The sequence below is a fragment of the Abramis brama genome (assembly GCF_963993115.1).
Source record: "Abramis brama genome assembly, chromosome: 22".
Lineage (NCBI taxonomy): Eukaryota > Metazoa > Chordata > Actinopteri > Cypriniformes > Leuciscidae > Abramis > Abramis brama.
Window position 1 is genome coordinate 9,368,362 of NC_139984.1, and position 21,510 is coordinate 9,389,871.

At 37.8% G+C, this 21,510-nt stretch overlaps 1 protein-coding gene across 9 annotated transcripts in view; it reads left to right on the forward strand.

Annotated features, from left to right (window-relative positions):
* The first annotated feature begins 1,848 nt into the window (after positions 1-1,848).
* Positions 1,849-21,510, forward strand: part of tead3a (TEA domain family member 3 a) — a 45,364-nt gene continuing 25,702 nt past the window's right edge. For 5 of the 9 annotated variants that reach the window (XM_084099878.1, XM_084099877.1, XM_084099879.1 and 2 more), the window contains exons 1-2: positions 1,886-2,030; positions 14,231-14,481. In XM_084099878.1, coding sequence (XP_083956004.1) covers positions 14,343-14,481 — 139 coding nt within the window. In that variant the 5' untranslated portion in view covers positions 1,886-2,030; positions 14,231-14,342. Of the gene's footprint in view, positions 2,031-14,230; positions 14,482-21,510 lie in introns of those variants that run through there. The other 4 variants (XM_084099883.1, XM_084099882.1, XM_084099884.1 and 1 more) reach the window with 4 other exon arrangements.

Genomic DNA, 21,510 nt, shown 5'->3' on the forward strand with positions numbered 1-21,510 from the left:
ATATATATATATATATATATATATAGCAATGTCAGCAATGTATATATATATATTCTTCTATTGAAATGAAGTGAAATTACTATTTTTCAGAGATTTCCAAATAATTCTAAAATAAATACTACACGTTTCATTGTTTTTTTTTGTTTTTGTTTTTTTTGTGTGTGTGTTTTTGTTGAAACAGTGAGGCAAGCTGGAGGGGAAATGTGTAGCTGCAAAGTACAACCAAATTGTCCACACAAACAGGACTTTTGATTTATCACCATGAGTAATTGTGATGAACTGGAGAAGTCGTCCTTGGGGTGGTGCTGTTTCAACAAGACGTTATGGTCTCAATACACCAGACTGCTGTGTGAGTTCACAAGCTTCCAAGGTCTTCTCACCTGTTTAAATATGTTCAGTTTTCAACACACCCTCTACACTATTTAATATTGTGATAAAAAGGGAAAATGTAAATTTTTCCACCCAAATCCCCCCTTTGAGTATTGTGCACTTTAAAGTAGCTGAAATTTTAAAATGTTCATACAACCTGTCAGATATCATTGAAATAGCCTACATGTCCTGAGATATGATACTTATCTATGTGGCAGTCTTACTAGGCTTGTAAACACAGCAACCAAGAAGTGTAACACGTGGCCCGTGTCGACATTAATCAATGACGTGATTCCGGGGCGGGACTAACTGTTTGATCGACCAATAGCAGATGGGGGGAGTGTCTGGGAAACCTCTTTGGAAACAGCTATTGATGCAATTCCTTTTGATGGCTAGTGGTCATAGAAATTGCCCACAACAGCTTAAATTAGTTTATGTTTTAATTTAAGATTTTAGTTATCATTTATTTTTGTCTTGATACAGGTTTTTTTTTTTTTCATGAAAGTGATGGCAAATAAAAAATCAGTAACACTTTACATACAAAGCCTACTGTACAATACCGTTAGGCCTATTCTTTTATATTGAGCTACACAAACTAACAATGAACAGTTGTATTTTATTAACTAATGTTTAGAAAGATATACTGTAACAAATGTATTGCTCATTGCTAGTTTATTAACTGATAAGACCTTATTGTGAGGTGTTACCTAAAATCTAATAAATACGGATTTCATAGCAAAATATAACATTCCTTAAAGCGATAGTTCACCTTATGTTGTTCCAAACCTGAGTATTTTGAAAATGTTGTTAACCAGACAGTTGAAAGTTGCCATTGACTTCCATAGTATTTTGGTCTGGCTACCAGCATTCTTCATAATATCTTCTTTTTGTTCAACATAAGATAGAAACTCATACAGGTTTGTAACAACACAATGGTGAGTAAATGATGACAGCATTTTCATTTCTGGGTGAACTATCCCTTTAAGTCGTTTATGGTCAAAATATTGTATTTATCAAGCTAGTTAGTTAGTCTAAAATAAATAAAAATGTGCTATGCTCGTGATGCGCCTATAATGTCCCACATAATTGGCAAACTAGAATAAAATAGAATTAATTAATATTAAAATTGTTTTTGTTAGCTGAGTCAGTTATAGGAAAGTGCCAGTCATGCCCAAAAAATGCAATCTAAGTAGCATTCTAGGTTTTGAGAGACACACACACTCACTTTTTTTTATTCTATTCTATTTTTTTTTTATTTTTTTTTTATTGGTTTTAAAGAATTGCAACTACAGTCAAGGGGGTACACTGAGTAAACAAACAAACAAACAAACAAAAAAGAGACAAATATATAAGAGAAGCACACACACACACACACAGCCAATGAGCGCGTCTCAAGTGATGTCCACGCGTGAGATTTGCTCGTGAAGTTTGAGTGGGGTGGAGATTTCCCGCCTCCTTCTTCATGACTCCTCCTCCAGCGCTCCGCTCGGGTTCGCCGTGATTTCATACCGAAGTCATACTTCACATTCCAGCTTTACTGTCAAATCAGGAGAAATATTTCTTCAAAAACACCAGCGTGGTTTGCATTTGTAAACGAGCTCATGAGATAGAGCTTGGAATCCATTTTTTTGCGCACAGTAGAGCAGAGGTTTGCGTTTAAGGTAAGTGCAAAACTCTTGTTGCGCTCCTTTGTTTCATGCAGTCACCGCGCTCGCGCTGCAGTTTTTACATCATTCTCATTTTTGGCATTTTTTCGGAGCTGCTTCAGTGATGTTGCATTACACACTTACACACGTGGGTTTACAGATGTAAACGTATTACTGATATTTCAAAACAAACATGCATCTGTAGAATAAGCACTGTATGCGCGTGAGAAAGTTTGTCGCCTACTACTAATTCAGTGGAGCAAATTAGTTTAATCACATATGATTATGGTTTCGTGGTTTGTATCTCTATGCATTTACAATACAATAGAGCACATACAGCTTTTGTTTAGTTTTTTAACTAAACTGTGTCATCTCCTTTTCATTTTAATACATTTTAAGTTGTTTATGTTTTTATGCATATAAAATCATCAAATGTCCAAATTATTTTTTATTTTTTTTGTATTTTCTAGTATTTGTCTACATTATGTAAGTAAGCTGTGTATCCAAAAGCATTTGGTCCTAAAATGCATAATTTAGCTTAGTTATTTACACAGGTATGTTATGTACATCATAGGCCTAATCAGAAAAAAACCCAAAAACATTTAAAAAACACTGTTTATGATATAAGAACAGAAGTTTAAATCATTGTTTTGTAGTTTGTTGTGCTCTACAAAGGTGAATGTGTTTCAAGATTATTATTTTTTGTAAAAAATTAATGTAATATGGCAGCGTCTTTGTGTTTCATGTAGGTTAATGAGCTTTAAGCCTGTAAGAATTACTCATAAAACCCAGCCTATTAATGAAGAAATAAAAATCCTCCTTTCTCTCTCTTGAATTCTGATGCCCTGCATTGTGCGTATAAAATGATCAGTCTCTAGGATTGATTCAGTTACAGCTGTTAGAGGGAGTGTGGTGATCCCATTCATCAGAAATAGTCTAAGTCATTTAAGATCCCTTGCATCTTGGTTCAGTCATCACGCGTGTCAGTTCAACGCGCCCCCTCAGTTTCGCCGTGCAGAGATTCAACAGGTTCTTCAGGTTAAGTAAGGTTACAGTGAGCAATCAAAGGAGAATTTCTTGTAACAAATGTGACCGAATATAACAGTGGTGCCAAGAAAATAAAAATAAAAAATCCAGACATTTCCTTCAAGAGCTCTTGTTGAAGTGTGAACTCTTCTCTCACATTAATGGACTAACACATTAATAAAAAATAAAAAAAGTTGCTGCCTTAAATTAAGTACAATCAACTTGAATATTTAAGTCATTTCAACTTAAATTACATTAAACTGACTTTAAAAATTGAGTTGAATCTTGTATAACTTATAAAAAAAGTTGCCAGTTGCTTAACTTATTTTTTTTGAGTTGATGCAATGTAAAAACATGTTGTTATAACTGTGTAGGTGTTTCCAATTATATTCATCATCATTATTATTACAAGTATTGCTTGATTTTTACACTATTATATTCATCCACATGGGCAATAATATTATAGAAGGTTTTCTGAATATATTTACATTGTATTTTTTTATTTCTCTATGAAAATAACCCAACGAGAAGGGGAATTTTCTTAACACAAGCTGTGAAGCTTCAAGAGGGCCTGCAAAACATGACAAGTGTGTTCGGTGAGCTCACCGCTTTAAATAGCGCAGCAGTGTGTTTGTTGGGCTTCAGACTGATACTCTGTGAGCTTACTAGCTTACTGATCTACACAAGCAGTTCTGTCATCCTTAAGGTCTATAGATTTGAGGGTTGACCCTCTTTTGTGTCTCTCAGCACCTGGGCACGTGGAGGTCAGTGGTGCGCCTGTAAATCCAGACTTCAAAATTGTCACTCTTTGTACAATTTCCTGTTGATCATCTGGTGTTGGTCGATTTAGTCTGAACTTGGACATGTGTGACGAATTCTTTCCTCATGCGGTGTACAACTGCATTGTTTTCTTAGCCATATGGAAGAATTCAAGTTCAGTTTTCTGGTAAAGGTCTGTTTGGAGGGCATTTTTAAGAGGTGCCCTCAACACTGATGCTTTCTTCTAAATCTAGTGAGTTGTCTCGCTAGACAGCGTTTTAAAAGTCTGTGATCATTTACTCACCCTTATGTTGTTCCAAACCTCATCTTCTGCATACAACTGAAGGTATTTTTTATATACTCCCATCATTTTTAATGAATCGAGCAGTTTAAGTCTTCTGTAGAGACTTACAGAAGTAAACAAATGTAGGCTTTTAATCATATAACAGTTGATCAGAGCTCATCAAATAAACACGGAAGCTAATCCGTACTTGCTTGACGCGCGAGAACAAAAATCATTGGTTCTCGAACATCAAACAAGTTTTTTTTATATGTACTATATGCTTATTCGAGTATCGCCTTGTTAGCATAGCAACGCTAGCATCAAACTCTATTGAAATCAGGTGAGTTGAGTCTCCGGAGCAGAGGAATGTTCTTGTGGAGATCGTGTTTAATGTTCCAAATCAGGAATTTATAGGATCTGTGATAATTTTCCTCAATGGTGATTTCACTTAAGTCTGGTTTCATTGGCTTTCGACAACTGTTGCCACGTGAATTGAAATGCTATGGAATGGCTATATGTTACGGGCCACATGTTAGCACTCACAAGCATGTTGGTCTGGATCTAGGGGTGTATGAATGTCTGGAGAGGAAATTGGGTGATGGACAGAGAGCATCTGGGACTCTGAGAGGAAGCCCCGTTGGAGATCATTATAATTCATATGTAAACATGCAATATAACTGATGGTTTAGGACGGCTGCACGTAAGGGTTTACAGCAGAGAAAACTACTAAAAAGCAAGGATTTGTGAAAGTGATGTTCTGTCATGCATCCAAAAGCTGAGTAAATTGTAGCTTTTGATGTCCCGTACTTTAATGCAGGCATTCGTTGACCATTGGGCAATGATAATTCCAGAGAGGCAGGTTCAGTTGCGATTTTAGAAATTTAATTTCTGTAGTCCCTTTGCTCTTTCCACTCCCTCAAAATGGATCATATCTTTCTTTAGTGTGTTTGCACCTTTATTTAAAAAGATACCTGGTGGTGAGCTCCCTGACATATTGACCCTTGGTGCTCATGTGGGAAATGGGAGTTCAAATTCTGCTTGCAACATTCCTATTCATCTCTTCTTTGCCATATAATGTCTTGTCTTCTCTCTACTATCCCTATCAGTAAAGGCGGCAAAAAAATTAAAAACGAAGACCTCAGTTTCTTCCAATTTAGTATGTTTCCTTTGCTCGGCAGAGCGAAAATGTGTCCAACTCGATCTCATAAGAAAATGGAACCCTTATAAGAGGTGGCGATTTTGAATGAATTCATACATGTGAAATCGCAAAAATTCATATGAAATCGTATGAATTCTTACAAAATAGTATGAATTTGTATGGAATTTTGATGTTATTCATACAGAAATGTAAAAAAAAAAAAATTAAAATCCTGTCAGTGGGCCAAAAGCAGATCGTACTAAAACATATTAATGAGGCTGTACGAATTCATTCAAATTGCCCTCAAATTTGCTAAAACATAAAAGTTACGTAATGGCATGAAAGTGTGTTGATATGTCCTATAATGTTTATACAATATCTCAAGTCAAGTAAGTACAGACTTTCATGTTTTCTTGTGATCCCAACATACGTTTTTTTTTTTCTTCACGAGATTACGACTTGCTTTCTTGTGATCACAACATAACAAAATAATTTTCTCATTGATAATGACTCACTTTTAACTTTATGATCAACAAACAAAATAATGAATAATAATAATTATAATAACAAATATTTTTCATGTTGGTTTGTTATGCGCAAAACCTGTGTCATTTCCAAAAGGTTAACATTTAGAGTGAAATAATAGAATGGTTAATGACTTTAAAAATAACAATACAATTGGACCAATCGCTGCTAAGTATGAGTATCATCCGTAAGTATGAAAAATGCAGTAAATTTACATGATGCTCACTGAAGGAGCGGGGGTTTCCTTAGACTCTGAGAAAACTGCAGTAGCTGGTTGTACAGGTTTGGCATGGGTTTGGTCCACGGAAGAAAGAGAGAGGCACTTCAATCTTCCCTCTTTGTAACATGTCTTTATCTCTTTTCTTGTCTGTCCAATGTAGAGTCTTTGACCTAGCATATGTAAAGTGCTTTATAGTGTTCAATGCCAAAGTGCAGTTTCCAGCTTTTTGGACGTGTAGTAGCTGTCCTGCTCACTCTCTTATCCAGGAAGATTTGATCATTTGATATTTGAATGCTGTGGTTATGCAGATTATATACAAATGTGTTCCTGAAAGAGTTTAGGAGACGTTTTGTAATGTATTACTCAAAGCCTCAAAGCATTTTGGTTTAGACATTTTTGAAGATCATACTCTAAAGTAGGCAAAACACTTCTCCTTGTAGGGCAGTGTTAGCAGGATCTTGTCAAGTTGCCTGGTGAAATAAAACACTTAAACCCATGTTGAAACAGCTTTTATATTCATATATTCTCTTAAACCATCAGAGAGTTCAGCATTACTTGGCCATGCCTTAAAATGCCGTCCTTATCTGTAATCTGATCTAGGGCAGCAGCTGCTCGCCTACTTGTTGCCCTGTTGTTCTTTCTGAAAGGGTGTGTGTGCGCATTGGTGAGGAGTGTGCAAGAGGAGAGTTGTTGATGAGCAAAGGCCTTTTCCCTGTTGACAAGCATTGCAGCTGTTTTTCCAAGTCTCCGAAGAGAACAGTCTCCCGTCTGTGCTGCTTAACCCTTGTCAGATAAACCAAGACTGAATTTGTGAACTGCACTCAGGTTATGTTTATACAACAACGATGGACTAAAAACGAAAACGGTTTTCTTTTAAATTTCTCGCGTAAAGGCGGTAAAATTGTCAAAACTATCCCCGTTCACACGGATCCATGAAAACTGTTAAAAACGCTGTATTATTCATGCCAGGCCAGTAGATGGCGATGTCACTTTGTAAAGAAACACTCCACGCCTATAGACTGAACACGTAATACACATCCGCATGAAGTTTTCATAAATTCACGTTTTTGTAGTTTACATGGACATGATAATGGTATTGTTTTCAAAAACTTGCACTTTGAAACCCTTTTTCAAAAGTTTGCGTTTTCAGGCCCCCAAAACTCCATTATCTTGTACATAAATGGCCAAAACGCATAAAAAGTTTTCCATTTTTAGTTAAAAATGGTGCTGTGTAAATGGACCATAAATATTTGTAATTTATTCATCTTGCACCATGATATGCAGTATTAGCTCAGAATATCTTGGTTAAATCTTGCTCTGATTTCTCTCATAAAAACATTTCTGGCTCAACTCAACTCAACTCAATGTATCAATCAATCAGTCAATATATATTACATTACTATATAAAATAATTTATATATATATATATATATATATATAATATTTAAAAACAGTGTAGTTTAAGGGCAGTAAAACAGTTACTATGATGGGTAAACCTTTTACAATATACACTATTGTTCAAAACTTTTGTTTCAGTAAGCTTTTTTTTTTGAAAGAAGTCTCTTAGGCCCTGTGTTTTTAAAACGCTGTGTCTTGCACAAAATCACAGCGGTCAAACACATCCGTTTAGCGTGTTCACATAAAAAAGCAATGGAAAAGTAGCGCAGTGGAAAAAAAAATTCATTGATACAGCTAACAACAGAACATTTAGATTGTTTTATCATTGTTGTGTTTCCACTAGCTGCTCTAGCGAGGAGATAGACATGGCGGACTGTGTGCATCTCACTCAGGGGAGGAGCTAAGCTAACAGGGCAGATTCTGTCTACAGTCATGGGCGGGGCCTGTTACATTGTGATGTCACAACGTGTAGAAAACGCGATTTATGATTTATGGGGAATATATGAAACGAGTGGGTGGATTTTTACCATTGGGTGGTCGTGTACACACTTCAAACACACATTTATGTTCAAATACCATGTGAATAAGATAGGGTAAAGACTAAATCTACTGACAGGAATGTTGTTCCGGGATCAATAAAATATCCAGGAACATGTCTTACCTTGGCAAAATCACGGTGACCAAGGCCCTGTTTACACCAGGTATTAAGATGCGTTTTGGTTGATCAGATCACAAGTGGACGACGCTAAATACAGGTGTAAACGGGTCTAAAACGCTTTGAGCTTGTCCACTTTTGACCACTTTCAGAGGTTGTTGAGAACACAATAGTGTTCAAACACCCACAAAAGACCGTCTACTTTCCGCCTGCTGACCTAGAGCATGAAGCTTTGGTTTGAAGATGAAAAATGTACCAAGCACATGGTAATGTGTTCTCTGACCATTCCTGATTTCGAACACACACTCACAGCATTCGGCTGGTCTTGCGGCTGTCAGAGTAGAAACTAAAGCGGCTGCTCTCTGTGTTGGAGCCATTTGCTTTTCATATTTGGACTCAATTGACTGATTTTCATTAGTTTGCAAACATTTGCAAATGATCAGAGAGAGTAAAGTAGTGTGAGTTTTTGGCGTGCTCTCCGGGGGAGGGCTCTGAGCTCGGAATGTGGCCCAAACCCAGAGTACTCCCCCGTATCTCTGGTCAGGATAGTAACCAGACGAATGTGAGGAGACAGTGTTGGAGGGATGCAGAAAAAACTGTGGAAGAATATAGTTGAGTCGGCTGCGTATTTATAGACCTCCTCTCATGCTCCTCTCGAACATTGTTAATAAAACATCATTAATAATTTGAATATAATCAAGTTTGTTTGAGTACTTGCTCTGTGGCGGGGTGTGCGTGTAATTGCTATGGCTCAACTGTTTTCTATTCACTTTTATTCTGTGAAAATAAACTTCTAAAAAGCTATGCTATATAGACTCACTTGTCAATTGTTCTCCCCTATCTGGACAGCGGCTCATTAAAAATATCCGCAATATTTCGCATGTTTTCCAATGTCTTCTTTCGCGTTCATGTAAATTGACATTCGATTGAAAAATCTATAAAAAAAAACAAAAACTTAGACCCTCCCCTCGAAGAAATCAGGACAGAAGTGGTTAGTGGACAAAAGAGGCGGATTAAAACACCAGGTGTAAACGGGAATGTGTCTCCCTTGTGATCCGATCCACCAAAATGCATCTTAACACCAGGTGTAAACAGGGACCAAGATGTTATCAGTGTTCATTTGGGGTGAAATGGGCTTTCACGACATTCACTCAGCGAACAGTTCACTTCAGATTTGCTCAAACAAATGCACCCTCCCTTGTTTTTATAATAGCGCAATGTGATAGTTAAAGGTTTAGACAAGATGCTTCTTTAATGAACACTGGTTATCCATCAAGAGTGTTGGATGCTTTTGGTTTGTCACTTGATTCTGTAACCCGATGTCTCTTCAGAGGCCAGGCGCTGCTGGTGTTGGCAGGTGACCTTTTCATGATGTCTGCTCACAGATAAGGGAACATGTTTCAAACCAAGGTCAATATTTACTCATCAGCAATACGCACCAAACACAAGCACAACAATTCAAGACTGCAGAAGGACCATCTTACTAATATGTTATTATTATTCCTAAGCTGCTGGATTCCATGTTCGGGTTCTGAATTGTTTCAGGTCTAGTAAACTGAAATCCTTTAGCATATTCATGAGTTTATTTGTGTGTTATTTGGCATTCACTGCTAGTATGTTACCCAGGTCTTGATAGCACAGGCTTGCAGGAGTGCTGTCTGTGTTATGAACCTAGTCCACGTAAAACAGCAGTATTGTCCTTGGGGAGCTCTGTGTGTTTCCTGAGCCTTAGTGGATGCCTAAATTGGTCAGGCAACCCTCACTCCCACTCCCACCCCCTATGATTTTCCTGTTCTTCAGGCCCTTTTTTGGACTGGGGTGCTCGTAAGTGAGAGGGAAGGGGAGAAGAGGACGGGAGGGGAAGGACAGGAGGTGTGAGTGACACAACAGATCTCCAGAGAGAGAGAGAGATGGACAGAGAGTGTGTTAGCGACACTGTAGCTTTCTTAATAAGGGCATGTCTGGAATGTCAGCCCTTCTCTCTCTCTGTAGGTCCACACCAGTGGTCTCCTCTAATACCTCCTTATGATAACCGTTTTGCCTGTGTCTGAAGTCCAGTTGTGGCTTTTCTTGCATATTTGCCATATTATGGTTATTAGAGTCACTAGTTGGGATGTGTCCTAAAAAAAGTTATTTAACTAAAAAATGTGTAAATATTTCAGAGTTCGCACATCTGTGAATGAATGCCGACGTGGAATTGAGCTAGAAAAATGTAACTGGGAAAATTGCGTTTTCACCAGTTAATAACCCAAAATATAGTTAAAAATGGCTTCTTCTTTTTTTTTTCTTTTTTTTTTGACTCTTGAGAATGTTGCAGTATCATTGAATGAGGAGGACAGAGCGCTCACCAAATCCATGACCACAAAAATGCTTTGTGGCCAGTTCTTATTAGTGTACTCTGTTTTTCAGATTTATTTTGCAAATGGCCTCAGTGACTTTGCTGAAGAATGAAGGCCTAAATGGTAATTTCCTTAAGATGAATGCCAGCCTGTTTGGTTTTAGAGAAGTTAGGGGCTGTTATTATAGATCACAAATTCTATATACTGTACACTACAGTTGAGAAGTTTGGGGTCAATAAGATTAAAAATTAATACTTGTATTTAGCAAGGACACATTAAATTTATTAAAAATGACAGTGAAGACATTTATAATGTTACAAAAGATTTCTATTTAAAAAAAGTTTCACAATTCCCACAAAAATATGTAGCAGCACAACTGTTTTCAATGTTGATAATAATAATAATAATAAAGGTTTCTTGAGCATCAAATCATCATATTAGAATGATTTCTGAAGGATCATGTGACACTGAAGACTGGAGTAATAATGCTGAAAATTCAGCTTTGATCACAGGAATAAATTACATTTTAAAATATATTCAAATAGAAAACAGTTACAGTATTTTGAAATGTTAATGTTTCATAATATTAGTTTTTACTTTATTTTTGATCAAATATATGCAGCCTTAGAGACTTCACCAACCCCAAACCTTTGAACGGCAGTACAGTAGAATAATGTTGATTTTGTTTATGTAGTGCATTGAAATGTTCATTTTGGGGTGGCAGTCACAAGATATTCAATATGATTTTGTTAACAGTATACATAAACAATTAAGAAAGTCAAGTCAAGTCACCTTCATTTATATAGTGCTTTTTACAGTCCAGATTGTTTCAAAGCAGCTTTACAGTGATAATAGGAAATTAATTCAACAAAGATTGTTTTGGCTGCACAGCAGATCTAGAAGAAAGTCATTGTCTAGCTTAAGTATGTTTTTAATTGAGTAATTTCCGTTGTAATAATCATTAGTTAGGGGCCACTTACACAACACCATTTCCAACTGAAAACAGACATTTTTAATGCGTTCTGGCTGTTCATTTACACGACAATGGCGTTTTGGTGGCCTGAGAGCGCAAACTATTTAATAGTGTATATATATATATTTTTAAAAGTGCAAGCTTTTGAAAATTAGTCTTGAAAGCAATACCGTTATCATAAACTTCAAAAACGTGAATCTGAAAACGGCGATGGCATGCATTATATAAATATAAATATATCTATTGCAGTGACTTTAATGTGCCTTGAATTTGGCCAAGTTTGGTTCATTTTTGCTAAAAAATTTTGTTTAGAACTGGCTGCTTCAGTTAATTGAATCAGTTATATATAGTTATAGTTATAGATATCAGTCAAAAAAGGACCCTATTGCATTAAGAAGATTTGGGAATTGCCAGCTTCCATTGTCTACTTTTACCCTGATATTAGCCAATATTGCTCAGCCAGTCTTGTTGACACCAAGGCAATTTATTTAGTGCCTTCAGTAGATTCTCTTGATTTTCAATAGGAGTGCTATTAATACTGTACCCTCCAGCTCACGAAAGCTGTAAAGCACGTCCTTGAAAATCTGATATCTCGTCACCTGAACTTCACTTGACATCAGGAGTCTGAAAAATCTGGCGCCTTGCTCGGCAGCTCGTGTGTCCTCTGCTCCGACAGCCATTTTGTCTTTCCTGTCCAATTCTCCTCTTTCCGCCGTCGCATAATGGGATAAACTGATTGACAGGGCATATGCAAATGATTACATGATCCTGAAAGATTCTTTATTTAAAGTAGGGGTGGGAAAAGCTCCAGCTCCAAAGGGAGATTCATGGTCACACCATCTGGACTGATAGTAACTGTCAACCCCTCCTATTGGTCTTGAGCCGTCTCAATTAACCAATCATTGTAAGACAGTCTGGAAGGGGCAGCTGATGCTCCTCTAAAGTCGGCTGGGAGACATTTGACTTTTATTCGCTGAAAACCTTAACAGTGATCTGTTAATTCAAGGACAATTGCGACCGGTTCAATAAGAAGAATGATTCATCAGTTCATTCATACATTCCACAAATTGTTCAGTCCGATTTGTGACTCAGACAAACTGGTTATTTGACTGACTTGTTTCTAGAGTTGACTCAATTGGCGCTTTTCCACTGCATGGTACGGTACGGCTCGGTTCGGTACGGCACGCTTTGGCGCATTTCCACTGCATGGTACGGTACGGTACGGCTCGCTTCGGCTCGCTTTAAATGGTACCACCTCTGTTGAGGTTCCAAGCGTACCGTACCGATACTAAAATGTGACGTGAAAACACTGCAGATCACTGATTGGTCAGACAGAATCATCACTACCAGCGTCATTGTATTTACGGCACGAGACACTAAACCCGCTAGATTTAAATAGCCAGTAGACAACAGCCAACGCTGTAGCGCCTGTTTTAAAAGTATTTGCTTAAAAAAAAAAAAAAAAAAAAAAAGAGTATAAACTTAAAAAAAAGAAATGGCTGAATCGTGGTCAGTGGATGAGGTGCAGACGTTCCTCTTGTTGGTTGCCGAGGAGTGGATGGGGAAACACGGAATGAAAAATTCGCATTTAATATGATGATGTCATGGCAGTAGAGACGGCAACTATAACGATCAGTCCCACCCACTTTGAAGCGGTACTAACTGCAGTGGAAAAGCAACCGAGCTAAAGCGAACCGAACCGTGCCGTACCGAGTCGAGTCGTACCACGCAGTGGAAAAGCGAAGCGAGCCGAACCGTTCCGCGCCGAGTCGAACCGAACCGTACCGAGCCGAACCGAGCCGTACCATGCAGTGGAAAAGCACCAAATGATCTGTTGATCAACAGCTAACAGATTCTCAGTGAATAAAGACATACAGAGCTTTATGTTGCTTTTTTATTTTATTTGTGGAGCTTACATTTGCAATGAAACGGATTATCGAAAAGAAAAAATGCAGTGTGGGAATTGGTTCTGTGCATCAGTTGTTGATTGGATGGAGGAAGATCTGAATGTGAGCTTGCAGCCAATTGTAAAAAAGGAGCGGGATTTAAGTGGACCAAATGATTAGAAAATTCACCGAAAGAGTTTTTTTTATTTAAAAATGATGAGTTCAAAAATGTTTGTTTTTTTGTTTTGTTTTTAATGTATGAATCGTTCACACTGAGATAAATAACATGCATTTAGAAAATAGTGAATTTTCGATCTCCAATTTCATGCCCAATAGGATGGGCGATATGACCAATTTCTTATTTCAAGATAACGCTAAATATCACGATATAGTTATTTTATCTAATTTCTGTTATAAAAAAAAAGAAACAAAGAAGCAAAATACAAACAATAGGACAAATACAAAAATGTGAATGAAACAAATTAAGTTTTTCAGGTAGGTTTATTTAACTTATAGAATTAGTACAGAAATTTACTTAGTTAGAATTAGTACAGAAATTTACTAATCAAATGTAAAAATAAAATATTGCATAGTCCTCACTCTATGAATTAATTATAAATGTATTATTATTAAAGTAAAAAAAAGTAGTTCAGTCAAGAGCAGTAAGTTCTTTTGTTTTTCACATTAATGATCCAGGTTTATTAGGCTACTGTCACTTTAAGACCAAATGCACAGATCCATTATACTGATACACATCCGGTTTACACCCAACTGTTTACATTCATTTAAAACAGAACCGGCTGTGTTTACATGAATACTCCACACGATGGGCATTGTGACATAACTGCGTGTGTATTCAACCATTCAAGCGCAACAAGACGCGAAAGAGAACTGAATTTGCAATCGCATGCTGAGAGAATTTTCATTTTTAAATGGCAGAATTTCACATTTTTAGTACACTATTCCTTTGATATTGTGACCTCCTGTTTTAATGACATCTCTCTCTTTCCTAGTCCTGGGTGTGAGGGCTCACGTAGGGGCCCAGGTGGAGCCGCCACCATTGCAGCCAACGAGTGGAGCGCCAACGAGAGCCCGGAGGAGGGGCAGGAGGATGGAGTGGATGGGATGGACAAGGCCGGAATGGAAGGGGATGCGGAGGGCGTCTGGAGCCCTGACATCGAACAAAGTTTTCAGGAGGCTCTGGCCATTTATCCACCCTGTGGCCGCAGAAAGATCATACTTTCAGATGAAGGAAAAATGTATGGTGAGTCTCGGAGAGCTGAATACCCCCCAGTGAGAGTCGCTTGCTTGCTTTGTGCTCAGAACACCTTGCAAGCAAGGCATTAGAAACTTGAGAGAGTAGGACAGAAAGTTGTCCTCTCAAATGCCTCCCTAAAACGGATCAGCTATTTATTGCAGCAGTGCTGTTGTTGGGAAAATATGTAGTGAAACAAGGTAAGGACAAACAGGGCCAAGTCATGTTGTTGGAGTTTTATTGAAGTGAATCAGAGGGTGAACTTATGACACTCCCCACCTCCAGATTTTCCCGTTCCCACACGGGATCCACTGACAGGAATGCTGTGTCTCCCATTTAAGTCAGCATTCTCAGTAAAGCATGAGTCAGCCTCCTGAGTCAAGTGTGACATTTTTTTCATTACTGGCTGTATGATTCAGACTTGATCCATTTCAGGCTCATCAACTATTCAAAATACTTGATAATTTAAAGGAGTTGATTCATGTTTGTTTGGGTTTTATAGTGTATAAATACCTGCATATCTACAGAGATGTGTCTGGCTTCTACCAAGCACAGCTTTTCTAAAAGCAGGTCAGTTTGTAACTGTTTACAGGCCAACTATAGTTAGAGAAACCAAACATTATCAGTTAAATATTTATTTTCTAGTTAAAAATGATGGATCATAATATGTAGAGTTCTAGGTTCTAAAATGTAGCCTTTAAGCCATTATTTATAGTCAGCGGCTGTTTGCACTAAGTGCAAATAGCATATTTTCTTTCTTAGTGATATATTCTATTTACACTAGGTGTAAATAGTACCATTTTCATAGTGATAAATGCTGTTTCACTATGTAAAATAGCAGTATTTTCTTTGCAATAAGTGTAAATAGTTGTTAATGTTTTTTATACTTATAAATAGTGGCAGATACTATTTGCACCACAGTTGTATTGTACATTAAGCAGTATGCAATAATAACATATTGTGTAAATGATTATATTTATAAAATAAATGCCTTTCCGATCTGATATGTGATGGGAAAAGGGAGTAAAGCAAGTTCAGCAAAAGCGGATTCGAACTCGGGTGAATGCTGAATAAAAGTATTAATATCTTTAAAAAATATCTAATGGACCCCAAACTTTTAAACATTAGTGTATATCATATAAAATCCAATTTTATGCTATAATTTTATTTGACCTCTATTGTATCATTCCAGGATTTGACATTGACATTTTAGCGGTAGCCGTGTGAATGATGAGAGTGTGATTCACTACAGTTTGTTTTCGCAGAGCCCAACTGAAATATGTGTTGCAATCATTGTGAATAGTTTTGGGTCAGAAACCGTTGGATTATTTTTTATAACAATTCACTTTGATTTGTGTTTTCACTATTGGTGTAATGCTGGTAAATTGATATTGTCTATACGAGCAGATACTCTAAAGCTGCGTTCACAAAAACCCAGCAATATTGCATGAGCTAGAAAGGGCATTGTTTATTGTCAGTACAGTGTAGCGAATGATGATTTACAAAAGTATGAAGTCACTTGCAATCCATTCAGCATTTTGTTGCCCAACGCAACAAACTTGTGCAACCAAATTGAACCCATTGCTAAATCAGTGTGGGAAAATATTTTGCACTCATGCGATATTCACGTTTGCCTGCGAAAATGTGTCGAGCAATTACCGCACCTTGAGATAATACTTTTGCCACATTTGTGATTTTACAAATCATTAGCACGAATACTCGGTAATTAGTAAGAACTGGGCCAGGATTAGACTATGTAACATCGATAAACTAAGCTTTATGACTTACCCCTAATCCTTTTGTTAACTGACTGTGGAACGCATGAGGATTTAATATATGATTGCTGGCACAAATGAGCTCAGTTGGCTTTGGGGTGTTTTGACCTTTGCCCCTCTCTGTAGAAAAGGCTTATGGAGACCGGCCCATATTCTTTTCTTTTTTCCCTTGGCTTGAAGGGGACACACATTCCACAACTCCGTGGCCTTGTCCTCGGCTGTAATACTCCACCCACGTCTGTCACACAAGCTCTAATCCCCCCTCGCAACAGATGAGGAAGGTTTGTTTCAACAGCCATGCATTTTGTCCTTTTGTGGTAGCATGGGCTGTCAGGATCCGTTCACTCTGTGTGTCCGCTTATGTTACCCCGCAGAGGCCCTTGGGCCCTCTCTCTTCTCTCCGTATGACATGATCATCCCCTTCCACTCTCTTTACAAACAACCCTTTCTCGGACCAGTTACGTTACTCCTGCCAGGACCCTGATGTCAATCTCCAAAAGCGAACAGCATCTCCTGACATGCCCCCTCTCTCTTCCACCCCCAGTGCACACAAGTTCATTGGCCGCAATGTATACTTTGACTAGACAGCACTAAAATAGTCTGGCTATCTGATGCAGGCAGAAGAGAACTGGCCTAGTGACTTTGTGGATTTGGTTTTTGTGCGCACAGAGTTTGCTATAGACATTTTTCGAAGTTGTCACCAGATGTCTTAACACCGTTTAGTCAAATAAACGTAAACCTCTGGATGAAACGTGAGACGTAAATAAACATAAAATTTGTAAGACATGAAATGTATGTAAACATACGCATCACGGCACTGTGCATGTGTGCAAGGTATTTTTGAATACGATTGAGAAAATAGTTGGATCTAAGCGTTCACATGCTTAAAAGTCAGCATGAAATGGAAGATACGACAGTCTTCCCTATTGTACAAGAAAAATATAGGGCTGGATTTAATTTTGTCCATGTGGAATTGGTTGATTGGTTGTGGTTTGCTATTGGTTGATCTCATGTGAGTGACAGTTTGCCCCGCCCTCACATCATCAGAGAAGAGATGTCCCTGCAAGAGGGAGGGGAAGACTATGAGGGCTCATTAATTGTTTAAAAATAATATTTTATTTGGATTTTAGAAGTAGAGATGAAATAAACCTTGCTTTTTTGTAGTTAAAGGTTTAGTTCACCCCAAAATGAAAATTTCCTAATAATTTACTCACCCCAATGCCATCCAAGATATCCATGTCTTTCTATAGTTCAAATAGTATTGTTTGCTATTATATATATATAGTAATAGTATTCAGTGAATATGAATATGAATAACATTCTGATGAATATGAATAGTAGTTCAAATAGTATTGCCGGCACTGGCGTGACCTTTCAACGTGATGACGTAGTTCCCTGTCCGTTTGTTGATCAGCTCAATCCGAGCTATTGAAGGTAAAAAGTCTATAATTTTTTTTTGAAAATGACCTATCGTTTCGCTAGATAACAACCTCTTCTTCAGCTGTGATCGCGTACAGCCCGTTTAAACACTTCAAAGACTTTTAGAACTGCATTGATTTGGACTTAAAAACGATGGTAACCAATGAAGTCCATTGTTAGAAGAAAAATCCAGAAATGTTTTCCTCAAAAAACATAATTTCTCTCCCACTGTGGAAAGAAAGACATGGATATCTTGGATGGCATTGGGGTGAGTAAATTATTAGGAAATTTTCATTTTGGGGTGAACTAATCCTTTAAGCGAAGATCCTTTAATTCTCATTCTAGCCCATATAGTCAATCAACTTTTGATTGATTGATTGATATAGTGTACATATCCGGGCCTCATCTGGGCCAACTATTGCAAATATGGCTCAGTTCCGGGCCGCATCTGGCCCACACACATCAAGCCGGTTTCAGTGTTAGTTGTTGCTTGCTGTGTGTGGCCCGGATGTTGCCCGTGTGACCTTTGCCGCTGCCAGAACTGAGCCATATTTGCCATAGTTGGCCCAGATGAGGCCCGGATATGTATGCTATTGCCAGCCACACTCAGGTTGAGTCAACGCTGTCATTCCATGCGGTATGTGGGCCAGAATGTGGGAGATGTGGGCCACAAGTGGGCCAGGTGTCATTTGCTATCTAGGAGAGAGCCTTTGATTGGACAAAACTGCAGCATGAGTCATCAATATTTTAGGTCTATTTTTCTTAAAGTGAAAGACTAACAGTTTAAAATTTGTTTTAAATTCAGTATTAGATGTGCTAAAAATGAATTTCGCCATCGTTGATGGATACACTAGCAGATAGGCTCGAAGCTTAAGTTATATTTTCATTTCATCTCATCATTCATGCCTTAAAATGCTATCTGTGTAAGCAGCTCACTATATTTTGGATTATAAATATTTTGCCTCAAGACACTGTATGATGTGGAAACTGAAGGATCGAGTCTTATTTTGTCCTGATCCATAGCATTTAGTGGCCATTAATGTTCCTCAGAGCTTCATTACTCACTGCAAAACTCCTGCTGTCTTCTAGAAAAAAGCAGCTCTTCTAAAAAAGTTCACTTTCATTGCACCATGGGAAAACTGGTTAAACAATCTGATCTTCCCATCCAGGACCTGGCTGCTATAATGAGCTTGATGTGTCATCCTGCACCTGTGATGTCTTGCCAGGTTTCTTTTTTTAAAGTCTCAACCTGCAATCATTTTAGTTTATTGCCAGTGTGTCAAAGCTGTTGGGTTTGAGAAGTAAAATATCAATGCTAACGCCTAGCAAATGATTTCAAGGTCTTTTCTGAATTAGGCTCATTTGTAGCTCTGTTCATCATTATGCGTCCTTTTATGTTAGTAGCTTTTTATTGAACTTGTTGATAGTTACGGTCGTGTTTCCACATGAAGTTTTGAATTAGAACCATCTCAGATAGGGCGCATGACATCATCTCAGTTGCACAAGCTTCCCAGATGTGATGGATCTTCTGAGGAGATTTCACTGAGAACTGCCGCTGAGAGAAATGAGCTAATTTGCAAGGGATATGTGTAAATGTCTGGACCTTGAGGCACCAGTTAGTGAATATTGTGCCATGATGCTCAAGTGCATGATGCTGGTTTGAGTCTGGCTTGTGACATTTACTTTCTCCCTATTTACTTTATACATTTAACTCTTTCCCCGCCATCGATCAAATTTTCCGTAATTTATGACAAAACCCTTTGCCGCCATTGACATGATTTTCCGGCAAACCATGTTTTCACTTTTTAATAGTTATTTGAAACTTAGCAAACTGGCAACTCAAGTAGTAATGAAAAGATTGATCTTAAACTGTCATGGAAACTAGCATCGGCATCTTCTGGAGAGATGCATTATGGGTATTCACCAGCCGTTGAGTGAACATCGGTTGTAGACTTGTTATTGCAGTGCATTGTGGGTTTGAATGAGTGCGATAACGTCCACTATGGTTATGGACATCACTGCAAATGTATACCCCCTCAATTAGTGCCCTGTTGGGTATAGGGGGCGATTTTGGACACAGCCCAGGGCTGCATTTAACTCCACTTTTAGACACACTCACGAACTTCCCTAAGCACTTACCCTTGGTGGAATCCCCGCCGCCAATTTGAAGTGCGCTCAACTTTGCCAAGTGGACATGGGAAGTTTATTTAATCAGTATGATAAAAAGAAAAAGAAAAGGAAAGTACTGAAGAAAACAACGAACGTAATGGGACAGACTACAGCGAACTGGGGAGGAGCAGAGGTTGAGAACTGAAGTGTCAGTAGGAGGAGTTTTGTCAAAAATAAGGGTGTGGACACTGTCCTTCGGTGTTTTAAAGGGTTCGAAGGGTTTCATTTAAGGAAGAGAGACTTAATGCTGCAGGAACTGTGTTATTCAGGTGTTCTCCACTTTAGATAATTGCTAGCCTGAAGTGATATTGTGAGATGGTATCATTCGAAAATGTTTTCGACCTTTTAATCTCTCTCAGTGCAGATGGACCAACTGTCCAGTTGCCTCCTGCTCCAACTTGCATGTTTTGAAAATGTAGGTGTGTGTCCGTATCTGTTTCAGAACAAGTTGAAACATGTTCTACAGGATTTCCAGTGGTTCAGACAGGATCTTCCAGAAATATCTATCTACGTGTGCATGTAAATGCCTATCTACGTCATATTGCTAATCTACGTCATATTTCTAATGACTATTTACTTAACTGCAATATTTTCTTCTGGTACTGAGTGAGCTTATGATTGCATGTCTTTCACTGAATCTCAAGAAATCACCTCAAGAAACTGTTTCTGTATTAGGTAATCCAACTTTTTGTCCTATCCTCTTCCACAACGTACAGTTATACTAAGAGTGTAAATATGTGACATATTTACCGTTCCGAAGGTATGTTGTAAGTAAATCACATATTTTAGTTGACACTTTGCCGTAGGCCATTGTGTACTTAAAGGTGCACCAAGGAACTATTGTCCACTTTCTAAAAAGTATTTTTATCTTTACTTTTAAATATATTGGTAACACTTTACAAGTTTAATTCATTAACATTTGCTAATGCATTGGGTATCATTAACTTAAAATGAACAACTTTTACAGTATTTATTAATCTAATGTTAAAGGATTAGTTCTCCCAAAAATGAAAATTCTGTCATTAATTACTCAACCTCATGTTGTTCCAAATCCGTAATGCCCGGTACGGTTTTGGGTTGTCGTAGCATACGATTTAATAGGTGTCATCATCATACAGTGTACATATATGTCGTAACCAAGTTTATTAGATCAGTGCGTACAGTGTGATTTAGGATTGCTGAAATCGCACAGTCTGTAAGCAGGCATAATACATTCATTCGTCTTTGGAACACAAATGAAGATCTTTTTAATGAAATCTGAGAGTTTTAGGACCCTCCATTGACAGCCTTAGCAACTACCACTTTCAAGCCCAAGAAAGATAGTAAAGACTTCATGAAAGGAATCCATGTGACTCCAGTGGTTGAACCTCAATTTTTTAAGCGGTGCGTGTGCTTTGTTTTCACAAAAAAATTTATAATAAATTTATTGTAAATATATGTCACACCAGAATGTGAAGTTCTTAATTTATACCAGCATTTAGTTTCTCCACTGATAGGAAAAGGACAGCAACCACTTCTTGGATTTATACAGTTTATTTATATATAACAATTTGCTCACAATAATAAAATATGCAACAGAAAAAAAATAAAGAAAAGCAACTCACTGGTCAGTTAATGCTACAGCACAATTCACCACAATTCATCAGGTATTATTCATACCCCAAATCCTATCCTA